Consider the following 25,614-nt stretch of genomic DNA (forward strand, 5'->3'; position numbering starts at 1 on the left):
CAGATCATTTTTTAATCTCATGGTTTAAAGCTATGCATCTTTTATGGTCTCCTCAAGCTTGAATACACATAATAAACATGTAACAACAGTACTTCTAATCTGTACCTCAAAAGTTAGCACCTCACATTCCTTAGGCATGAGGACTCCAAGGCTAAGACGTGTATTTCAACATACTGACTGCATAGTCTTGGCCAAGTTATTAACTTCTCCAGGCATCAGTTTACCATTTATTAACATGTAGATAACAGAATGCCTATCACTTAACGTCATTATGAGAATTAAAAATTTAAGACCTAGAAAGTGACTAAACAGTACATGGCATATAAGTAACTAACAAAAGTTATTATCATTAACAAACACCTCATGAAAAAAATTGGTAAATTCTAGTATTCTATAGGATTGTAGGATGACTACAGACAATGATAATATATTATGTACTTCCAAATAGCTACAAGGAGGATATTGAATGTTCCCAACACTAAGAAAATGAAAAATGTTTGAGATGATGGATATGCTAATTACCCTGATATGTTCACTATACATTCTATGTATCAAAACACCACCATGTCTACATGACTACTTACAACTATTGTATATCAATTAAATGAATAAAACAAAACAAGTTAATTTAAATTAAATAAAATTTGAAATGCAAAAAGAAAATTGATGATTTCATCGAAAAAGTTTAACTTAAAATAACCAATAGTCAAAGGACACTAAACAGACACTTGCCATTTTAAAAATTAAAATGAAATTTATCTGCTTCCACCATGAAACATCACAAAATATGAACAAAACCAATACTCTAAGCAAATCAATCATTATAATAGGTATAAATTAGACATTTCCAATACTAGAATATTAGGTAAAATTCACCCCAAATAACACATCACCAATTATAAATCACTAAGTCAGAGTTTGTTTTATTTTGAATGAATGTAGACTGAAGTTTATCTATATAATAAAAAAGGAGAACAAGAATATAAGAGTATTAACACATGCTACCTCATAATTAAGGCCAAAGTCTATCTGTTTAAGAAAATAAACTGTATCCAAATATTCTGTAAGACTCACTAAAATATATTAACATAATTAAAACATAAAACGAGCTTTAAGCAATATAATCTACTTACACTACTGCCTTAAAAAGTTAATTCTGAAACAATGTTGATCAAAACTTGAAATCGAAACTTCTACTAGGTAGCACTTTTAAGTGTCTGAAAGCAATAAAACTCATTTTGCTTGAAAATACATGATAATGTATGCATACTACACCCAGATGACTTTTCCCCGGTCATCGTAATTAATAAAGTCTTACCATATGAGTATTCTCTTTGTTAAAACCATAAGAACCTCTGGCATTTAGGTATGCCATAACACTTGGAACACTGCCCGGGATGCAAACAAAAAAAATATGTAAGGCTCATGTTAAGCATTTTATGAAGACCATTTAATTTCACTAAAGAGAGACAGGAAGAATTGGACTGATTTTCCAGATAAACTCCCTGGGTCTTTTGCTGAATATCTTGATAGTAAGCAAGCTTGTGGAAGATCCTTTACTGCCTATTCGTTCATTATTACCATGGTATACTCTTTACAAATATTAATGTTCACAGATAACAAGGAATCCATCTATAGCAAGAACATTGCTACCTAAATTTTGAGAAGATTGAACTAATGATACAATGAAACATTTCCTCAATTAAAACTTTTTAAAATTTAAATGATCGTTTTTTAAATTTTAAGTTATTTTGACATAAGGCTATTAGCACAAGATCTGCTAAAGTTACACTGAGATGGCTAGAATTACCATTTAGGGAAAGATCGGCATCAGGTTATAAAATTATAGTCATTTTATTGAGTTTAACTGAAGGCAATCAACAACATTGCAAAAGCTGTGACTCTGAAGGCAATCAACATCATTGCAAAAGCTGTGACTCTGAATATTGATATATTATTTAGAACCCTGTTTTTAAAAGGATAATTAAGATAACGTGCTGTTTAGTCAATCTAGCAATAAAAGGAAGATAAAGAAAATTTATTAAAATTATCACGAAGCAATGGGGAAAATATTAGTATAGTTACCTGGGGAAGCAATATCATCTATCATGAGTATTTCTTTCTTATTTTGTTACATTCGGGGGTGTGTGTGTGTGTGTGTGTGTGTGTGTGTGTGTGTGCTTGCATCAAATAACTTCGTTTGCTTCCTTCTCTTACCTCCTTATCATGTAGCATAAGATGTATTGACTTTATATCATAGTATTTAAGTATTGTTAACTTCACATCATAGTATTTAAGCTATGGGATATCAGTGAGATGAGTAAACATCACCCAAGAACTTTGTGTCTTCTTTTGGGGAAAGGGTTAGTAAATTTGCAGCTGTACACAGGGTTGTTGAATCATGTTAGGTGGAAGTATGACCTTGTTCTTGTCTTTATTTGAAAATTAAATATGGTTTAAGAAGATATGTATGGGTGCCAAGTTGACAAGAGGTCGATTGACTTGTGATGTTTAATTTTACATGTCAACTTGGATAGGTCACAATACCAGAAAGCTGCTCAAAAATTATTCTACTGTAGACGTTTTGATGAAGATATTCTTTTAGTAACACCTAAACAAATAGACATTGAGTAAAGCTGATTACCCTCCAATAATGTGGGGGAGCCTCATCCAGTCAGTCAAATAGAAAAAAGTCCCACCTTTCCCCTAGAAAGAGGAAATTCTGTCAGCAGACGGCTTTCAGACTCGAATTGCAGCATTTCTGACCAATGGGCCTTACCCTGTAGATTTTGGACTTGCCAGCCTCCACAATCACATAAACCAATTCCTTAAAATAAATCTTCTTCTCACTGTATATAGACACACAGATCCTATTTGTCCTGCTTTTCTGGAGAGTCCTGACTAATACATAGCCCCATAGTTAACAGTTTGAGCTCTGAATCCAAATAGCATGGGTATAAATCCTGACTCTACTATAAACTAGTTGGGAGACCTGGGCAAATTTCTTAACCACATTAAGCCTCAGTCTCCTCATCTACAAAATGGAATAATAAATATTAGCCTTTACCTCGCAGTATTGTTTGAGGTTTACATAAATTTTATATGTAAACAATATTTAGAAAAAGCATGTTCTATGTGTTGGGCATTTTCTAAACATTAACAAATATTAACTATTATTCCCAAGCTTCTTTCAATATAGCTAGAAGACTTTCAGTTAGGCTTAGTAAGAAGGGACAACATGAATAAATTTTAGAAATAATGTCCATGGTTCTTTGGAAATCTACTTTTGTAAGAAATATTTAAGATAAAGGAACATTGAATCCACAGGTGTTCAAAATTGTGGTTTCTTGAATGAAACAGCAATAATTAGCATTGGAAAATAGATGAAGTAAAAGTATACTTTCCTTTATACAACAGCTGTTTTATTAAAAGGTGCTGACCAATATAATATCTGAAAAATAATATCATATGAAGCTATTAATATAATCTCAGAAGTGCTTGAAACGTGGTTTCTAATTGTTAGTAGTTCTTAAGATATTGCCTCTATCTTTATATTCTATACTTGACCTCTATATATTTTTGCCACTTTTCCATCCTTTCTTCTCACTATCCACATATAGCCTTCTATAATTTCATCTCTTTTCTTTGCAATTCTCTGCCAAGTGTACATTATGTGTATTTTGGTTTATTGTGTTTTGTCATCAGAAGAAAGTCTAAATGAATATTTATATTTTTTGGCCTGGGAAGAATTTTATATTGTTGACATAGAAGGTGAAAACTATAGGGAAAAAAACGATAGAAATTACTACTTGAAAACTGAATGCCTAACATATATCCAAAAAGATGACAAAGAATAAATAAAAGGTGCATGCTGAATGAAGAAAGAATATTTCTTATATACTGTCAAGATTTTAATAGAAATAATACTTATTATTATGTTGTGGTGTTCTATACTTTACATTAAACATTCATACAAATTATCTCATTTTATACCAATCATGTAAAGAAGGCAGAATGCAGGATTTTTCATATGTTGGCTCTAATGACATTTTGGGCCAGATAAATCTTTGCTCTGGGCAGCTACCCTTTTGAGCAGTATGCCTGGCCTTTACCCACTAGAAGTCAGCAGTCTCCCCATCACCCCCTTTGTGACAACCAAAAATGTCTCCAGATATCACCAAATGTCCCCTGGGAGACAGAATCATCACCAGTTGAAAACCACTGGCAGAAAGAAAGAATATCTTCTTTTTTTACAAATTGGTTAGGTGAAACAGAGAAATTAAGTGACTTGCCCAAATACACCGCTTCTCTGAATGACCTATAAGTTTGATAATTATAGGACACTATCACACAAATGTTTTGGATAAAACATTAATCACCACCTAAGAAACTGTTTTTCACGTGTCATCATCTTACATTACAGGTATTTCTGAACTCACTTTCTTCCAAGCTGATTCAGTCATTATCTCAAGCTACTTTCTTCCCACAAAAGAAAAACATGTCATTATAGATTTCAGGTCAGAAATAAGTATTATGAAAAATTAGCTAGACATAAAACATATTTACACAGTGCGTGCCTCAGTTTTTTTCAAAACACTTTCTATATTAGTCTTTACAGGATGTATGAAACAAGCTATCATTCCTATTAATTAGGCAGGTAATATTCCATCCAACCTTTATTATCTGCCTCTGTCATACACATGAAAAACATTTTCTTTTTACAGAAGCTTCATAGCAGGAAAACTAGTCACATATTAAAAGTTAAGGGTAGAGTTGAAGACGCTTAAATTATCGGACCAAAAATACTTCCAGTGATCTTGAGCTTCTGCTGAAGCTTTGTATGTTTGCTCAGTGACCTGATTGCATGCAGAATATTCAGTGTAATAAACTACATTTCTTTTTTCACATTTTTAACTTTTCCATGTCTGAAAAAATATTGGATTCTCATATGAATATTCTAAATACAAACACTTCCCATAATTAGTTAACCACTTTATCTAAGTAGTGTTTCAACTCTTTTCAAACTAATTTCTCAATAAAAGAAGGAAAAATGGAATTTTCCATGTAACGCATTGCCATCTGTTTGCAGCTGATAAGATGAAAAAAGAATATTTGAATGTCAGAGGATTGGAGTTACAAACCGTACCTTCCATGACATACACCAGTGACCCCACATCTCCTTCTTTGATGATGCAACTGTCCTTGCCATACTCCACCGGGTACATACAATCCACAATCTCCTGGATCTGCGACAGCTCCAAGTTCTTCATAAAGTCATTATCAAGGATAGCTTCCTTTATAAGATCCTTGGACCTATGGCAAGAGAGGGAAGATTTACTGGCACATCTGACAAGCTCTTTCATAGTTTGTGAGGTTTAGCAGAGCCATAGAGTGCTCTGGCACACCACAAATGTATTTTCTTGTTAGGAATCCAATAATTTTCTGGAAGACTGGAGAACAAAGTAGTTCCATGGCAGCAAAAAAAAAAAAAAAAAAGGCACTAATAATTTTTTTAAGTATTCTATTATTTAATGAATAAGTGACCTACCAACCAACCAACAAACAAAATCATACAAGTCCATTTTGCTTTAGACTTTTTCTTAATCACAAAGATTGCTAGAAAACCAATGGATACATACTTTAAAGTTTGTAATTTAGTTTAAGAATAAATATGAACAAAATTTTAACATTCCAGAGCAAATACTATTTCTACTGTTTATATTTATAAAAGAACATCAGGGATGTATTGTACTATACACAATTATAGAAAAAAATGTTTACTTATTTTTTATGTGCCTCTTCCACTAGACTTAAGGCTCCACATAAGCAGGGATCATTTTAAATTTGTTCTTTATTGTATGCCCAGTGTCTACTAAGACGCCAGTCATCTATAAATAGTATTTAAAAAAAAATACCAACCTAACAGCTTTATGTGTGAAGACTGGTGAATATAATGTTACTTTCAGTAAATGGTGGGAGATAATACTGCTCAAGTAATATTTTGGATTAAAAAAGATAAGAATTGGATTCCTACTTAGCTATTTGAAACAACTGGTAGAAATGCAACAGTTCTTTATAAATGTCCCATGCTTTTTTAGAGAATATTTCTTTCTTCAAGCAGCTTAGACTGAGGTAACCAGGCAGATACAAATCTATTGAACAAGATGTTTGAAGTGCAACATGTTTTAGGTATGGGATTCAATACAGGTAGTCAGTAGGAAACATATTCATAAATTTTGTAATTGGAATTCAGTGGTTTATGAGAAAGTTTTAGCAGAACTTAAAACATTGGGATGTTTATTTGCTGGGATAAGAAGTTCCAAATGACTTTCTAATGAAAAATCAAACTGGAAGAAATATTAAGAAATATTTTATCAGGAAGAGGACGATCAGAGCACTATCAGAGAAGTCAGAAGCCAGATAAGATGAAAGCAAAGAACTTAGCAGTCCAGAGAGGAGACAGCACATTTGGAATGTCATATTAAAAGTCTTAATTTTTAAAAAATTAAACACAAGCTGACCTTTGTCCTCATTTTCTTAGCAAGTGGCTTCCAGGGAAATGACCTGCAGTAGTGAATACTGTCTAAAGCGTTAGTCTTCCCTCCCCATTTCTGGGAGACTTTTCATCTAGACCTCAGTCTAACCAGCCTAGCCTTCACCATTATGTTCTGTAATAATTCAGTTTTAAGTAGTGCAAAGATACACATAAAAATAAAAACAATTGAAATTTCATTACTATGAAGAATAATCCTAGAGTGGAATGTTATGCTGCCATTAAAATTATGTTTATAAGGAGTGTTAATGGCATGGAGGAAATTCTATTATTTTTAAGTGAAAATGGAGGATACAAAATTGATTTTAGAGTAAGAATGTATGTGCCTATTAAAATGTAAAAAAAAAAAACAAATAGGTTTTAAAGAGACATGTATTTGGGTTTCAATCCTAGCCCTGACACCTCAAAAATTTTGAGTGGGTTGTCTTAGTTTTCTGAATTTCCATGTTATCATCTACAAAATGATATTTTAAAAATACCAGCTTAATAGGTTTATATGTGAAGACTGAGGAATAAAATGTTACTTTCAGTAGATGGTAGGGGATAAAGGTTGTAGCAGTATTAATTGCAGTATTATCTTCACCCCTCCTTATAATTACCTTCACCACTCCTGGTCTCAAGAATAGCAGTGGCACCTTCATATTGACTCCTGAGATCTACTATTCTGGGATTAATTTTCCAAGAATCTAGGCTTATTTGGCATTCAGAAAATTAATCTTGGTCAAATTGCGTTACATTTTCTCTTTCCTAAAAATTTCTTTCTTTCTTTCTTTTTTTTTTTTGTCAGAGAGTGAGGCCATTTGATGGGTTCATAGTTTCTTGCACAATACAAACTAACCAAGAACCACAACTTGTTCAACTACATACAGATGACACATTATCCTTTGGGAATAGCTACATACAGATGACACATTATCCTTTGCCCTATAAAGGTTTAAGTCCTACAAATTCAGCAAGATTAAAAATGAAGCCCTCTTCCAAGAACATAATTATAATTAGCGCCATCCAAATATGATTGAAGTCGCTTTCTCCCCTCTCATAAATAAGATTATTAATCTGTTTGATGAAGATATTGCAAAATATTAAACAATAAGCCCTAACACAATTCCTTAGAATTATCCAAACTTTCCAACTGTTTATCACTGAATGTAGAGTCTGGGATGGGACGGACGGGATTTCAGGATGTTTTTGTTTCTCAAAGTTTATTTTGAATGGAGGACATTTAATTTCAGGTCTCTGAAGAAACAAACTGGAGGCTTCCATATAGGCTGTTGTGTCACTTCAAAAGAAACTAATCAATATAGGACCACATCTTACTATTTATACCTTTATACAGATATTGCCAAATAGCATTATTTCTGAATTGTCACAATTTGTCTCTGCTCTCACAGCAAGATAGATACCTTGTGCCTCTGTGTAGTACAACCCCAAAGACGTTCTTGTCAGAGAATAATACTCAAAGCCCTGCCTTTTCATGTAATTTTCCTTTAAGTCCTTTCCTATTGAGGACTGAAAACCTTAGGTCAACTCTCATTTGTCTTTACTTTCTCCAACATTATAGACTATAATTAATCAGGGCCTCCATCTAATTCTTCTTTGAATCCCTTTCGTTCCCCAAAGAAATGGTCTAAGACACTCACTGTAACTAAGATATAATGCATATAAAATCAGTGAGTTGAGTTGTGTTATTAGTATGGGAGTTGGGGAAAGCCGATATCACAAGTACCAGAAGGTAGCCATCTGCTCAACCCAGAGTATATATTTTAACAATATTTTGAAATAATTCAGCAGCCTGACTTGGGAGGTATAAGAAGCAACCACAAAGATCATGATTTTTTTTAATCTTTACTATCTGCCTTTGTGTACAAATAATTTATTTTTAAAAATCTTTTTCTTCATGCCCAAAATGTGTGGCTTTTTAAATCTAAACACCCATAAAGGTGACTTGACTAATTTGAGCTATCCCTATTCCTTTGTCATCATTGAATTGTCAGCCTCTGAAATATTAGCTATATATAATGATATGCTGGTATTCTGGCTGTCTGGCTTGGGTGGAGAAAACCGGAGGAAGCCATGGTATGTAGCATTTGCCAATTTCCATGGTGTAAATACTCCCACCATGGCCGATTTCAAGCTTTCATGCAAAATCAACCTGTTTGCAAAGTTCCTGGAAATTAACAAGCAGATCTTACATGAGCCAGTGCAAGTTGGCTCCAGCACAATACTGGATATAGAGTATTTTTCTAACACCCTAAGAATTTAGTGTAACTTAATTTATAAATTCTGAAACCAACATGATAATCCTTTCTTTCCTTAAAAATTTCATGAGGTGGTATAATATCCCTAGCTCATTTAATGCCAGGATTAGCAATAGTTCTTTCAAATGTTCAATTTTAGAAAAATAAATTGGGAAATCCATTTCCCCATTTACTTATTACAGAGAAAATTTCTGAATATGAAGAAAAAATACTTGATAGAAATTATCTTTCTACACAATCTTAGGTAAAAATGGGCAATTTTAGAGTATAGGAAAATATACACCTACTTTTCAAATAAGGGAGCCAGCACTATTCACTTTTAATAAACAGGCCCCCACTAGTTTTTCTTAAGCTAATAAAAGGATATTCTACATTACGGTTACCATACAGTAGGCTAGCAATATGTAAGTAACAGTAGGGTTATTTCAAGGTGTAGGGAAGGCTAGTTCAGATTAAGTGGTCAGGAAGGCCTCTCTGAAATAAAGATTACATGACAATGAGATCCAACCATTGTCTTCTCTATTGCAGTGATGATGAGGAAAAGCATTCTAAGTAGAAGTAAAAACAAGGACAAAGGTGTAGAGTTTGGAATGACCTTGATATATTCAAGGATCAGAAAGGAGACCTGTATGGTTGAAGCATACAGTGAGAAAGAAGGAATGGGATGGGTGAATAAGATCACTGAGGTAGGCAGGGGATGGGTTTCATAGGAACTTGAAGACTACAATGAAGAGTTTTATTTTATTCCAAACACCAGTGAAGGACTATAAAAAGGGGTATGATTTATAGACAATATAACAGACATAAAGAATAAATGATATAAATTTACTTTAAAATGTTACTAAATTTGTGGAGGTTTTCTATTGTGGATTTCATCAATTAATGAATACTAAAAGCAAAATTGATTATCATGTTAATAAGGGAGTTTTATAATTGAAACTCTTGGGAACCACTGTCTCATAAAACTTACATTTATTTGGAATTTAAATCACTTACTCTCAGGCAACTCTTACATATTAGGAGAAAATTAGACCTCATCTCAATTTCAAGAACTATCTCCAGAGGCCTGAAGTGTGCCCACTCTCTACTTTCACTCACGTTTTAGATCAGTTTCCCCCTCAGTCAGGTCACAGGCAACAGTAAACATGCCAAGAACAGCCTTGCCCAGAAATGTGAGCATTAACTTCTGATCTCTTTGATTAAAAAAGACTTCCAGGCACTTTAAAAGACATAGTCAAAGCTATTAAGTTATTGCTAAGAATGGAAATCAGCTAAAGCAATCTGAAAATGTAGCACAAATCTTCTATAATAAAAATTTTTAACCAAAAATGTCACTCACTAAATTTCTTTTGCACTGAATGGTCAACTTTGGGATCAAATGTCAGGGGAAGCAATAAATGATTTTCACGGTCACCTTGGCCTACAGTATTGTCTATCCATTTGGGAACTCAGACATCCAAGTGTTCATTGAGGACATGACAGTCCATAGCTCTTTCACACAGACATACTCCTTGCAGAGCCTCTTAAAAGTTTCTAATTCCAAGTTATTGCAAAAGGACAACTCCATCCATCTATTGTGAAATATTTGATTAATACCTATAAGCAAGAAAAATGGTAGTCCTGTTGCTGCCACAATTGTCAAGATTCTGCCCAAACCATGGATCCTATTATTTCTTGCCTAACAGCTTTTCTGAATGAACTCCATAGACATAAGCTGGCTAAGAGCTAAGAACTACCAACCAGCCCACATAAAGATAAAATTTAATCCTGCAAAATTATTGGCCAATTTAGATATTCCCTCAAAACCACAAACCAGTTTTCAACAAGGTTCAGACTGTATTTTCACATCAACCAACTCTGCTATAGCTATCCCAATCTTATGACAAAAATAGTCATGAGGAAATTAAAACTGTTTGCTGAATTCAGACCTATAATTAGCATTTGATACAAAACAAAGGAATCAATGGGCCAACATTAATGTTAGCAACATAGTTATTTGGTGAACAATAATATTTATCTTTTATTATATACATTGTAATATTTACCAAATGTCAATTGCCTTCTAACTTTTTTCCTGTAGTTCTAAAATAGATTATTTAGTTCCTTTGAATTAAATCATGAAATCATGAGGAAATATTAATAGTCTAAAAACAACGATTGTGGAAAGGGAAGATAGCCCATAAAATATTTATTTGCCCAAATGTCATTCAGATGGTAACTTAATTTTCCTTCATTTTTTTCCTTTTACTTTTAGTTGACATGTAGTAACTGTACATATTTATGGGATACAGAGTGATATTTTCATACACGTACATAATGTGTAATGATCAAGTCAGGGTAATTATCATATCCATCACGTTAAACATTTGTTATTTCTTTGTGTTGGGGATATTTAAAATTCTTTTAGCTTTTTGAAAATATACCATAAATTATTGTTAACTATATTCATCCTGCAGTGCTATAGAACACTGGAACTTATTCCTCTTATGTAGCTATAATTTTTTATCCATTAACCAACCCCTCAGTATCTTTCCCTCATCCCTACTCTTTGCAGCCTCTAATAACTATAATCCTGCTCTTTACTTTTATGCATTCAATTTACATGTTAGTGAGAACATGCAGTATTTATATTTCTGTGACTGACTAATTTCACTTAACACAATGTCCTCCAGGTTCATCTATGTTGCTACAAATGACAGGATTTCTTTCTTTTTTATGGCTAAATAGTATTTTGTTGGGTATATGTACCACATTTCCTTATCTGTTCATCTGTTGATGGACATTTAGATTGATTCCGTGTCTTGGCTGTTGTGATTAGTGTTGCAATAAATATGGGAGTACAGATATCTCTTTGATATACTGATTTTCTTTCCTTTGAATAAATACCCAGCAGGATTTCTAGAAACTAGATCTCTAGCTCTTACCATATACAAAACATCAACTCAAAATGGGTTAAAGACCTAAATGTAAGACCCTAAACTATAAAACTACTAGAAGAAAAAGCAGGGGAATTGCTTCAGGACATTGAGTCTAGGCAAAGGTTTTAAGAATAAGACCTCAAAAGCACAGACAACAAAAATACACAAATGGGACTATGTCAAAAAATAAATAAAAAGCTTCTTCATAGCAAAGGAAATGATCAGCAGAGTGAAGAAGCAACCTGAAGAATAAGAGTAAATATTTGCAAGCTTCAAGCGAAGGACTAATATTCAGAAAATACAAGGAACTTAAAATAAATAATAATGATAATAATAATTTGATTAAAACATGGGCACGTGATCTGAATAGACATATCTCAAAAGAAGACATACAAATGGCCAAGTATATGAACAAATGCTCAATATCATTAATCATTAGGGAAATGCAAATCAAAACTATAATGAGCCATCATCTTAAACCGGTTAGAATGACTATTATCAAAAAGACAAAAAATAACAAAATGCTAGAGAGGATGCAGAGAAAAGGGACTACTTTTTTTTTTTTTTTTGAGACAGAGTCTCGCTCTGTCACCCAGGCTGGAGTGCAGTGGCGTGATCTGGACTCACTGCAAGCTCCGCCTGCCAGGTTCATGCCATTCTCCTGCCTCAGCCTCCCAAGTAGCTGGGGCTGCAGGTGCCTGCCACCATGCCTGGCTATTTTGGGGTTTTTTTTTGTATTTTTAGTAGAAACGGGGTTTCACCATGTTAGTCAGGATGGTCTCGATCTCCTGACCTTGTGATCCACCCACCTCGGCCTCCCAAAGTTTACACTGCAGGTGAGAATGTAAATTAGTACAGCCAGGGAAAACAGTATGGAGTTTTCTCTAAAACTAAAAATACAGCTAGCATTCTCCATTTTAACTAATACTTCTCACCTCATTGTCATTGACTAGGAGCAATGCTAAGTAGCTCTTGAAATCACTAGTTAGATGTTAACACAGGGGGCAGGCTTATATTAATTGAGGAAAGAGAAAATTGTTGTTCTTTTAGGTGTTCATCCACTTCCAAAACGTTAATATTAAAAGTCTCTCATTCAACTATTCAAGTCATTCAGCTCTTTAGAGATGCATTTTACGAGTGAGCCTAACTAAAAATAGAGCAGTTTCCAAAAGAATCCAGATCAAGCTCTTCTCCTATAAGCTTCCTCTCTCATATCATGGAATTAAAACCATGAAGTTTCACAGAAGTACCGTAAAGTGACTTGCCTGAGAATAAATAAGACCGTACGCATTTCATTACAGAATTTAAGAACTATGTGGCCTGATCTATTAAGAACTAACTTTATTTCTGAAGTTTAGATGCCCAAACAGCAAAATAGGGTAATAATTGAGAAAAAAAATGTCAGATATTTATATGTCTAATTGCAATTCAATGTTTTAAAGTATTTTTTTCTTACCTTTCAAGGCACTAAATAATTGAAATTTCTCAGAACTCATTTGTTTCCAACAAGATCAGCATGAATACACTATGAACAAGTTCCTCACCACCCTGGGCAACCCCATCGTCAGGGCATACATTGAGTGCCATGATGTTACTGTTAGTCCTTTGAAACCCAGCAACTCACACCACCACTATGTGTTACATGTTGTAATTTCAATTACTGCAATGGCTTGATTTTCAAATTGATCATTAAAGAAATCATTTTAGAATAATTCTGTTGTTAAGATGCTTCTTGACTTAATCTCTGAGACAGATTACCTTATATTTTAAATTTTAAACTAAAAATACAGCTAGTAAAAATACAGTTTGTATTCAATGGCAGAAATACAGCATGATTCTCTATCACCCCCTTATCCCAAAGTGTATACTTTCTCTTGACTGAAAATGGTGACTTGGCTACTTTACTCAATTCACTTAATTCCAGAAAATTGGAGCCAAATTTCGCTTCATTACAATGTCCTACATGTCTCATAAAGCAGATTTCCTACTCTGACATACTCAGTTCAGTTTTACCTGCAAACATTATTTTGCATAAGGCTTTAATACATTAGACATTTAGAGTTTGCCTTAAGTGAGATGGTGTTTATATTGAGTAATTTTGAAAATAACTAAAAGTTTAAAACAATCATGCTCCTAGTCATAAAAGCTCTGTGGTTACCAAGCTTCTTAACCAAAGTGAAAAATTAACCCAATACTGACAATAACATTAGTCATTATTATAGTAGTAGTATTACTACTATTAATATTTATTACCACTATTCATAATTATTAAGTAGTTATTCTGTGTTCCACAATGTACAAAGAGCTTTCCCTCATTTAAGATTCATTTTTGACTCTCTAAGTTTGCCATAGTAGAACTCAGAGAATTATATAAATTGTCCAATGTTGTGCAATAGTAAGTGACAGGTAGAGTCAGGATTTAAAGATAAATCTGTTTGACTTCTAAGCCCACAATATTTAATGTAACTGACAATTTGAATAAATTATTCCACTTATAAAAATCCAAAAGCAAATGTTCCACTCATTTATCTCTAATTTTTCAAAGGTAGGAATGTTATACTTTTGCAGAAGAATGAAATTAGACCCTTATCTCTCATCATAAACAAAAATCAACTAAAGATGGATTAAAGACTTAAATGCAAGACCAAAAACTATGAAGCTACTAGAGGAAAACATAGGGGAAATACTTCATGACACTGATCCAGGCAAGGATTTTTTGGATAAAACCTCAAAATCACAGGCAGCAAAAACAAAAATAGACAAATATGATTACATCAAAAAGAGCCTCTTTACAGTTAAAGAAACAATCAAAAGAATGAAGACACAACCTATAGAATGGAAGAAATATTTGTCTCCTGTACATATGACCAGGGTTTAATACCCAAAATAAATAAGAAACTCAAATAACTCAGTAGCAAAAAAACCCAAATAACCCAATTTAAAAATGGGCAAAAGAACTTAATAAACACTTCTCAACAAAATAAAATAAACATGGCCAATGAGTACATGAAAAAATGCTCAGTGTCACTAATCTTCAGGAAAATGCAAATCAAAACCATGAGATCTAACCTTACACCTGTTAGAATGGCTATTACCAAAAAGACGAAAGATAACAAGTGTTGGGGATGGTATGGAGAAAAGGGAATCCTTACACACTGTTGGTGAGAATATAAATTACTATAACCATTATGGAAAATAGCATGAAGATTCCTCAAAAAATTAAAAATAGAACTACCATGTTATCCCACTACTGGGTATATACCCAAAGTAAACTAAATTAGTATTTTGAAAACATATCTGCACCTCATGTTTATTGCAGCACTATTTGCAATAGCCAAGCTATGGAATAAACCTAAGTGTCCACCAATGCATGAATGAATAAAGAAAATGTGTTATACAGACACAATGGAATATTACTCAACCATAAAAAAGAATTAATTTCTGCCATTTACAACAACATGGTTGAACCTAAAGGATATTACGTTAAGCGAAACAAGCCAGGCACAAAAAGATGAATACCACACGATCTCACTCATATGTGGAATCTTAAAAAGTTGATCTCATAGAACTAGGGAGGAGGAGGGTTGCTACCAAAGGCTGGGATAGTTAGGGGGTGAAAAGGTGTTAGGAGATGTTGGTCACAGTTTACATAATTACAGTTTAATAGGGAGAATAAATTTCAAGAGATCTACTGTACAGCAAGGCAACTGTAGTTAATGTTATATTGTATTCTTGAAACATGTAAGGAGAATGGATGTTGTATTCTCACCATAAAAATGATAACTATGTAAAGTAATGCACTTGTTAATTAGGTAGATTTAACCATTGTAAATGCATATATATTTCAAAACATCATATTGTGCACGATAAAAGCATATGATGTTATCTGTCAATTAAAAAATTTTAGAAGAATGTTATGCTTGGATAACATGACTTTTATCTACAGAGAGCATTTCATGCTTTCAAAACATTTCCATATCTAACATTTCATTGTATTATTGCCACACTGTATTATTGCCACAGACCTATTATTTGTCCTTATTTGACAGGTAAGGAAACAAAGGTATAAAGAGGTTAGATGCCTGCCAAGTTCATATGAGAGATTAAAGTAGGACTCAGGTCCACTGACTATCAGCCTGCAATAAAACACTTTTTAAACCTTCTTTTATTTGACACACATTCATATTCATTCATTCACAATCTCTGTCTCTCTCTCTCTCTATGTCTGTGTCTCTCTCTGTCTGGATCTTCCTATCTCTCTTTTTCTCACTCTGTTTCTTCTCTCTTTTTCTGTCTCTTTCTCACACCTTTGGCCATTTTAATGTTTAAACTCACCTGAATAAAGAGTCAACAAATCCACTGCAATAGTTATCAGCAGGGAATTGTGGCCATTTCACAACAATTCTGTAGTTTAAAAATTCTGTCATAGTTCATTCAGAGATTCCCTTTCTGATCTAGTTCATTCTCTACATTACAGAAGTTTGAGCATGCTTTATGGCTTTTACAGAAGGATAATCTCTAATACAGAAACACTTCTTGAATTCAGCAATGGATTCAACTTATTTTGGTTCCAGTGTGTTCACATTTGTTTTCTCTTCTCTGACTTGAGCACACATCTTTCTTTCTCCTTTTCTCTCCTTTTATTCCTACATACCTTGCCTCAGATGACTTCAATATGTAAATATGGAGGAGAAATGAAGTACACAAAATTTGTTATCAATTTAGATGGAGATCTGTGTTTGAATTTCAAATAAAAAGGAAGCTCCCATTATAAGATAAAATATAAAATTCCAAAAAACTGCAAAATGGCAGATTTTGTAATTAATGTAACTAATGACCTATAATATTTCAGAGAAAGTATAATATTTCAGAGAAGTCTGAATATAAGATACCAAACATTAATGCTTTCCATATAAGTACTCTACAGTAGAAATGTAATATGTACAATTTGTAACCTTAAAGCATGTTAGTATAAGGGTTCATACACTATAATCTGAGTTAGCTACCTTAAGATTTTCACGGCATAAGACAGGGTGGGAAGAAAGGAAGGTTGAGAAAAAAGAAGATAAATCAATGTGATTTTATAACTTGAATCCACTATTTATCATGTACCATATGTCCTTTAAAAGTTTGTCCCTTTCAGTAGTAAATAGTTAATATTTATTATATTTCCAACACAACAATTCTAGCTTCAAAATCACCCACTGCAGGTAAATACAGGCAATAGTGATTGACGGTTTTAAAACACAACTATAATTATCCACAAAGTGATTTAAAGAGTGACCTAGAGTTGCTACTGACATAAGTACAGTATTTATGGAAGTAAGTGTTACTCACAATCTGGAAAAACACTCCTAAAAATGTATCCTTTGTGAAAATAAGGTCACAACAATCACTGACAGAAGGACACAAAGAAACAGAGAAGCAATAAAGAAGTTTAGGCAGGCGGTGAAGCCAAGGAGGTTGAGTATAAAAAGTAAATGCAAAAGACATGGGGTTCAGAGCACAGTGTATGCTTGAACTGCAGACAACTAGGCAGGCACATGATGTAACCCTGTGTGAAGGCCTCCAGCTAGTTAAAGGAGGATGCTGAGGTCTTTTTCAGGCTGAGATTCCAGAAATCAGGGACAGGGTATAGAGGGATGAGTGTTGGTCCCTGAGGTTGTGGGACACTGAGCAAAACTGTGGTCTAGAGAGAAACAGTTTAAAGAATTAATCCAAAGGGAGTTCAAGCATACAAATGAAAACTAAGCCCAAGATATAGGCTCTTCAACCTGAGGCAGCTGGGTGGAACAAAAGAATTCAGAGGGCAGACCGAAGGCAGCAATTCCAGAATGTTTCTGGGGCAGCAGTTCTCAGGACTTCAGGGTACTCTTTCATGCAGTGGTTGGGTTATGACCCACCCACAGGTAGAAATATGCTATTAGAGGTGCAAGAATTGCTGGACACACACTCTGCACACAGCTCTGCCACAGTCTCTAGGGTTCTTGGTCATTTCCCAGAATAAACAAAGAGAATAGAGAGAGGGATATGAAAAGGGGAGGTAGTCTATGAGGACACTCTCACTTTTCTTGGCCACACAGTCTAGTACAAGGAGGAGAGCTACACAGAAGACAGCCTTTTGAGTATACGATATTTTTATTTTAGGCATTTTTGCACATGTTATCTCACCTAATCCTCCCAATGGAAACTTAGAAACAAATCAGTCATGTTAGTTAATATAATGGTTATGCAACATTTAACTTCCACCCCAGACCCCCTCTTAACAACCACGCTGCTCTGGGTGTGTCAGTTTGCCTTTACACAGTAGTCTGCTCAGCCTGATCCTTACACTGTTGATTCATTTATTCATTCAACAAGCATTTTTTGAGTACCTCATATATGACATTGTGCTAGGGATTAGGGGTAAGGAGGTAAGTGAAATAAACAGAGTATCTGTGTTCTCAGAGTTAAAATTTTAGTAGTACTTCTTGTTAATACAGAGGTAAACAAACAAATATATCGTTAAGACAGAGAAAGTGCTTTAAAGGTCACAGAAAGGGTGCTGAATACAGAATAAAGGGGAAGATCTATTTAGCATGTAAAATGAAGACCTGTTTGACAATGTAGCATTTAGGCTGAGATTGAAGGATCAGCGAGCCACCCCATAGGAAATCTAAGGGAAAGGTGCTCAAAGCAGAAGGAACAGAATATTTTCTGGCTCTAGTTTGGAGAAGGAAGCTGGTGAGCCAGATCCTTTAGATCAAGAGAAAGAATAGCTACAGGTCAATTTGGAGACACAAGCAGAGTCTGTTTCAGACATGGTCTTGCAGATGGTGAGAAAGAATTGAATTCTTAGTGAAATGAAAAGCTATTAAAGGGGTAAAGCAAAGATAATGAGTAACATGGTATAATCTATATTGTAAAAAACGTCTCTAGAATTTCAGTGAATAAACTGGAGCAATTCCAGGTGGAAGGAGAGGGGAAGGAAAACTCAGAAAGGATGCTATTGCACTATTTTCAAGTAAGACATAAGGATGGCCTAGATTAGGATGGTGACAGCAGAGAGGAATAGAAGTGAGACTAACTTGAAAGTATATTTTGCAAGTGGGTGCTATAGGACTTACTGGTAGAATGAATGTAAGGATGGGGAAAAGGGAACAACCCTAGGTTTCCAGCTTGAGCAACTGAATAGACATTGGTTGTTTAAGACTTAGACACGTAACTGGTTCTTAAAGACCAGATAAACCTAGAGGTGGGGTCAAGAGAGAGGTCCCACAAAGGAGACTGAGAAATAGCAGAGCCATAAAAAGACAACCAGGGCAGTGGACATCAGGGTGGTGGTGGGAGGGAAGCATTTCAAGGAGAAGGAATGGCTCATCCTTTGGATTCCTGCCAGAGCCATATTTTCTACTACAATTACTTTTAAATCATTGGCCATTCTATCTGTGAGGTCATCCAATGATTCATTAGAAATGAATATTGTGCTTTAGTCTAGCAATAATAAACACTGCTCTCCACTGTGCTAATTTTTAAAAATCATTTAAAAATGCGTTTATCATGGTCTTATTTCTCAGATTACTTTAAGCATAAGCGTATCACAGCAACTGAAACTTGCTAGAAAACAGACTTACCCAGAAAGAAAGCTAGTAAGACTTACTGCTATTCTCTACATTTAAAAAACTATACACAAACACACACATACCATACTAAGTAGATAAATACTAAAGTCTACAAAGCTTACTGTGGTAAGTTTACATGGAGAGTAGGTCACATCACCTGTTCACAAAATGTGGCCTGGTGCAGTGGCTCATGCCTGTAATCCCAGCACTTTGGAGGCTGAGGAGCACTGATCACGGGGTCAGGAGATCGAGACCATCCTGGCCAACATGGCGACACCCTGTCTCTACTAAAAATGCAAAAAATTAGCCAGGCATGGTGGCGCATGCCTGTAGTCCCAGCTACTCGGGAGGCTGAGGCAGGGGAATCGTTTGAACCTGGGAGGCAGAGGTTGCAGTGAGCCGAGATCATGCCACTGTACTCCAGCCTGGCGACAGAGTAAGACTCTGTCTCAAAAAAAAAAAAAAAAACAACCCTCAATGTCCAAAAAGACTGGATTCCTCCTCATTTATCAAAGCAAAATAGCAATCAAGCTGAACTAAATCAAAATTAGACTGCCATATTTGTAGTAAGAAGAATTCGCTAATACTGAGGAAATATACTTGTTAGCAACCTAACAGGATAATCCATGCAAGAAATTTATTGAATAGATTTGATTCTCATACCAAGTTAGTGCAGACAAAGAACCACTTTGCAGAAAGGCAGGCAATAGTGAACATGAAAGAGACTCAATATTAATCATATGTTGACTCATTCGGCATCATATAAGCCTCATTACCCTCCCCTCCATTTATTTCCTAAGTTTAGAATTGCATTATAAATGACACCATTCAGAAAAATGACTGCACCATGAGGATCATTAAGGTTTCTGTGCTGAATACAGTGTTTTGAAATTCTAAATACCAGTAAAGCAAAGCTCCTGTTTATAGTTAATAAAATGACTACCTCATTTCACTTTTGACTCAGTTACCCTCATATTTATTATTTATTCCTTATGTTCACAGATAATTTCAACCACTAAAAATGACCTTCTTAGATACCTTACATTCTTTTGAAAACATAATGAGGAGTAAATCTACAAGTAAAAAGTAAATACTTTTCATTAATAAGCTACTTTTGGAACCACCAATACATAACCTCCCCTCCTAGTGAAAGTCCCCAAAGTAATTTTCAGCTTATTATTATCCCCAGTCACATGTCTAGCAAAATTCATGTGTTTCTTCCCACAACATTTAATCATCAACCTTCTCTTGCAACATTCCTTTAACCAAAGCTTTATTTCAGCCTTCAGTTATCACTTACTCAAACTGGTGTGACCTTTTCTCCCCATCTAATATGAAATGATTCTGAGACATTTCAGCTTGTCATTCTGAACTTGTCACTCATCTATCAGTGAGGTTTCTAAAGAGTCATAGCATTCAAGTCGCTGTGTAGAACCTTCTCACCACCCCTAAGATTCTCAGAGTATTTAGGTGTTCCAATCATTCTCAATCCACACTAGGCATCAGAGTCAATTGGAGAGATTTTTAAAAATACAGACACCCAGGACTTATCCTGAAACTTTGATTTCAGTTTGCTTGGGGTATGACCCAGTTGTTGGTATATTTACTGTCATATCTTTATAGCTTAAATATATGTAATTAAAATATACTTTAATTACAGGATTTTGGATCTTATTAAACCTAAACGTTTTTGCACAATTTACCACTCCTCCCTGCCCCCCACCCCGCCCCCACCGCCATAGTTTTTAAGTTCCTATTCACTTTAAGAAACAATTAATTAGGCCGGGTGCGGTGACTCACGCCTGTAATCCCAGCACTTTGGGAGGCCGAGGCAGGCGGATCACGAGGTCAGGAGATCGAGACCATTCTGCCTAACACAGTGAAACTCCGTCTCTACTAAAAATACAAAAAATTAGCCAGGCATGGTGGTGGGTGCCTGTAGTCCCAGCTACTGGGGAGGCTGAGACAGGAGAATGGCGTGAACCCAGGAGGTGACATGGCACCACTGCACTCCAGCGTGGGCAACAGAGCAATCCGTCTCAAAAAAAAAGAAACAATTAATTAATAGTTACTAAAATGTGGCATATTCAAGTATTCTCAATCCAAAATAACGTTTTGAAAGACGTAAATAATGTTGCAGAAAACAACACACTTTATCATGAAATTGAGTTGGCGACATTATAAATATTAAACTTTAAAAGAATGGCACACATAGAGAACTACAAGAAACCTTCCAATTATAACTTCAGAAGAAATCAAAGAAAAGAGATAGAGCTTACTAGGACTTTGTTTATGTGACATAATTTTGCTATTTTTCCATATATCTCCTGTATTTTCATCTCCTTTCCTCTCCTCTCTCTCTCTCTCCCCCTGCCCCCCTCCCACACACACACTAAAAACTCTCTCTGTGTTCTTCATTATTTCCTCTCAGTCTCTTTACCAGCTCATTCTTTTTCCCAAACCACTTAATATTTTTAGTTCCCAGGGCTCTATTCTAAACTTTTTAAAATCTTTTCATTTAACATATTCTCCTGAGATAATTTCGCTGAAATTACTATCTATAAGCTGAGGATGACTAAATCTATACCTCACAACCCTAGCTTTTCCCAGAGCTCCAGGCAGAAAGCATTCTTGCCTACATAGGTACCTGAAGCTCACCGAAGTCCCAACTGAATGCATCTTCCTTTCCCAGCAAATCTGCTTCTCCTCCAGGACTTTCAACCTCAACTAGGAACATCACCACCTACCCAATTGCTCAAAATAGAAATCCATAGGTCACCTTCGACCTTATTCCCTCTCTCACACCCCATATCCCCTCACCAAGACTCACTGATCAGTTCTACCTCCTAAATATTTCTTGAGTCCATGCCACTTCTAGGTTAGGATACCTTCATCTACCAACTCAACTTTGCTTTTTATTTTACAAACTGCTCCCCCAATATCCATATTTAATCCTTTTCAGTCCTTTAAAAACATTTTAGTAAACTTTTGAATACCAAAACCAAAACAAAACAAATTTTGCATGTAAAAACTGAAAAATTCAAATAACATCTATAGCATGGTTAATAACATTGTGTCAACATAAATTTCCTGATTTTGACACCATACTATGGTGATGTACCATCTTATCATTGAGAAAAACTGGGTTAAAGGTACACAAACCTTCTCTAAACTACTCTTTGCAAATTCTTGTTAGTATTCAACTATTTCAAAATAAATATTATTTAGAAAAACTAACTCTGATTATATTCTGTTTTTTTTGCCCCACCCCTTCTTAAAATTTCTGAGTGCCCCTGAATAAGTCCATCATTCTTACATTGACTTTCATACCCATCAGAATTCTAGTGTACTCTGTGCCCCATTTTCCTTCTTGGATTTGCACTATAACTCTACTAGTTTTCTTTTAATTTCTCAGAAACAAGACTCTCTCCTGCTTTAAAAACGTCAAATAAGCTATTCTCTCTGCCTAAAACTGTTTTCCCAGATCTTTGCTTGGCATATTATCTGCTTATTTTTTCACATCTCTGCTAAAAATCCCTTAATTGGGAAAGTTTTCCCAGACATCCTCCACTGATTCAGCCATCCATTCAAATTAGATGAATTCACTCCTTTTAGGTTCTCACAGGACCCTCTATTTCTACTTTTGTAAAAGTCATCATACTTAAACTTATTTGTTTAATATATTCCCTCACACAAGTACTCCACAAACTCAACATGGACAGGGAATGAATGTCTGATGAGAAAATATTTGTTGAGTAAGTGAGTAAATAAGTTATTCAAATTGCTGCTAAAATCCCAATTATTTATCCATTTTATTATTTTCCAAAGGAGTCTCTGGGCTGTATGTACACTGGTTTACTGGGTGATATTCTACTTTTCTATGATTAACAATATTTTTTCAGTAGTTTATGAGCCAATATTTCAGGGTGGTGGTATACTAAATATTATACACTCTAGGGAAAGTGGTATGCCATTCCAGATGTTAAATTAGACCACGGTGTAGTTTAGATACAACTATAATGTCATTCAAATATCTAAGAAAGGGGAAGGGGTTCAAATACATATTTCTGTTCAAAAATAGTTCTCTGCGAAGTCTGCAGACTCACATTCCATTAAATCTGTGATAGAAAAGGAGCTACAAAAGGTTGACATTCACTATTATTTTCTCCACTATTATTTGGCCATTTGTGCTCAACTTTCCACATTCATGGTGCAGTTTACAGTAACATAAAGTACTTGGAATCCTTTTAAAGCATTTTCAGGACTACTGCATGGTATCACAATAAGTACTACATTTTTCAAAGAAGTAAAAGATATTTGAGCTATAAGAGATCATCTGATTCAATCCCTGATTTTAAAAATGAGAAAGCTAATGAAAGCAGAGTTAATTGATGCTACAACCACAGTGAGAATACAGGTTGCCTGAAGTAATGACAAAACTCCCCACATTTGCAAACAGATTTTAGGAATTCCAATAATTATAATGATTTGCAAAATTTTTCATCTGGCACATTAAATCCTTGACTCCTATTTATTGAAGTTTTTAAAAGTACAAATAATTGTTAGACTTCTAAATTTGGAAGCAACAAGAATGCATTCAGATTTCTGATAATGGCGGATGTTAGAATCAATTAATGTTAAAATTTTGAATTCGGTTTTGAGATGTGTAAGACTTTTAAAGATGTTGAGTTCTTAAGTTTTGCTTTCTTATAAGTTAACTTTAAATAAGATTCTAAATGAGGGAGCAGGGAGATAAAAGACATAGTTTTATTATGTCAAGATCCAGGAATAAATTAATTAGGAAGAGAAGAGATACAATGTTATTGATTTTAGGCTTTAACAATGTACTGTCTCTGACTGGCACCTCTCCCATTTATCTTTTTAATGTATTTTTTTCACAAAATGCATACAATACATATCTACGCATTTACGCAGAATTTTTTTATTCTGTGAATTAGCGTTCATCATAATTCACAAGTGAGATTTAATATCCTCTCTTTGATATTAAAATCATGTATAAAAGCTTGTAGGGGACAAGTAAATAAAGAACTAGGCCATCTCTTTTTTCATTATTAGCTGTGCTGCAGTTTTAGAAATCAAAGCTCTCCACACTCTTGTCCAGAAAGTCAGGCAGTAAATGTTTGCACGACAGCAGCCCAGCAGAGTGGCTGCAGAAAGACCTGAGTTTGAATCTTTTTTCCTGCTATTTCCTCCATGTTTGTCCATGATTCCATAGCTTATCTGAGCCTCGGTCTTCTTATCTGTAAAATGAGCATGAAAACAACACCTATCTCTGGGATTGCACTACAATACATAGAATAATGGTTTAGGTGCCTAGGAGTGATCAGTGAAAAATTGATGGTGGTTATCATCAAATTGTAAGAGCAGCGGACAAGGGAAAGGAGAGAAAAGGTACCCTGCTTTGCAAGAGTGGCACAGCTGTGGTATAAGAAGACTCCTGGTGAAGACTAGCTGCTATAATTGGCACGTGTGGCTGGAGAGCTTATGGGATTGGGAGTAGAGTATAGAACGTTGGTTTTGCCATCCACATGCAGATTCCCTTTCAGATAAGTGAAGACATTTGCACTTTGGCCCCCATCACTCTGATTTATCTTAGGAAAGGATTATCCATATACGACAGCCATCACTGAGGGTACTTCTCACCATCCACCCAACTATGTCTCAGATTTCACTGTAAGGCTCATTTGGACAGGTTAAAATGCAGACACCAAGCCTCCAACCCAGAGATTTGGATTTAGTAGATCTCAGCCAGTACTCGACCATATGAACTTTTTGATTAACAAATCATAATTATATAAATTTATGGGGTACACTCTGATGTTTTGACATATGTATATGATGTGGCATAATTAAATGAAGCTAATTAACATATCCATCACTTCACTTATTTATCAGTTTTTGTGATGAGACATTTGAAATTTACTTAGCTATTTTACCATCTGCTTTTAACAAGAACCTTAAATTTACATATATATATTATATTACATATATAATATATATAAAACATAATATGTATAATACATAAAATACACATGGTATGTATGTGCTGATAACCATAAATCGTGCCTGGAGAAACACTTGTAGATTGCATAGGCTGTGTCTTTTTATTAAATCAGACAAACAGAGTTCTGTCTCTCACAGAGTTACTCTAGCTACCTCAATAAAGTGTCTTCAAAAAAACTATATTTTAATAATAAAGTTTAACCTTTTATGTAGGGAAGACACAAGAAATAGCCCTATGATGACATTTGTAACATGTAAGA

General features: G+C 34.6%; 1 protein-coding gene across 3 annotated transcripts in view; it reads right to left on the reverse strand.

Annotated features, from left to right (window-relative positions):
- Nucleotides 1-25,614, reverse strand: part of PRKG1 (protein kinase cGMP-dependent 1) — a 1,319,235-nt gene that overhangs the window by 1,148,727 nt on the left and 144,894 nt on the right. For all 3 annotated transcript variants that reach the window (XM_024253325.3, XM_024253324.3, XM_054522585.2), the window contains exon 2: nucleotides 5,147-5,313. In XM_024253325.3, the coding sequence (XP_024109093.1) occupies nucleotides 5,147-5,313 (167 nt within the window). The remainder of the gene's footprint in view (nucleotides 1-5,146; nucleotides 5,314-25,614) is intronic.

This window comes from Pongo abelii, chromosome 8, assembly GCF_028885655.2.
Source record: "Pongo abelii isolate AG06213 chromosome 8, NHGRI_mPonAbe1-v2.0_pri, whole genome shotgun sequence".
Taxonomy (NCBI): Eukaryota; Metazoa; Chordata; class Mammalia; order Primates; family Hominidae; genus Pongo; species Pongo abelii.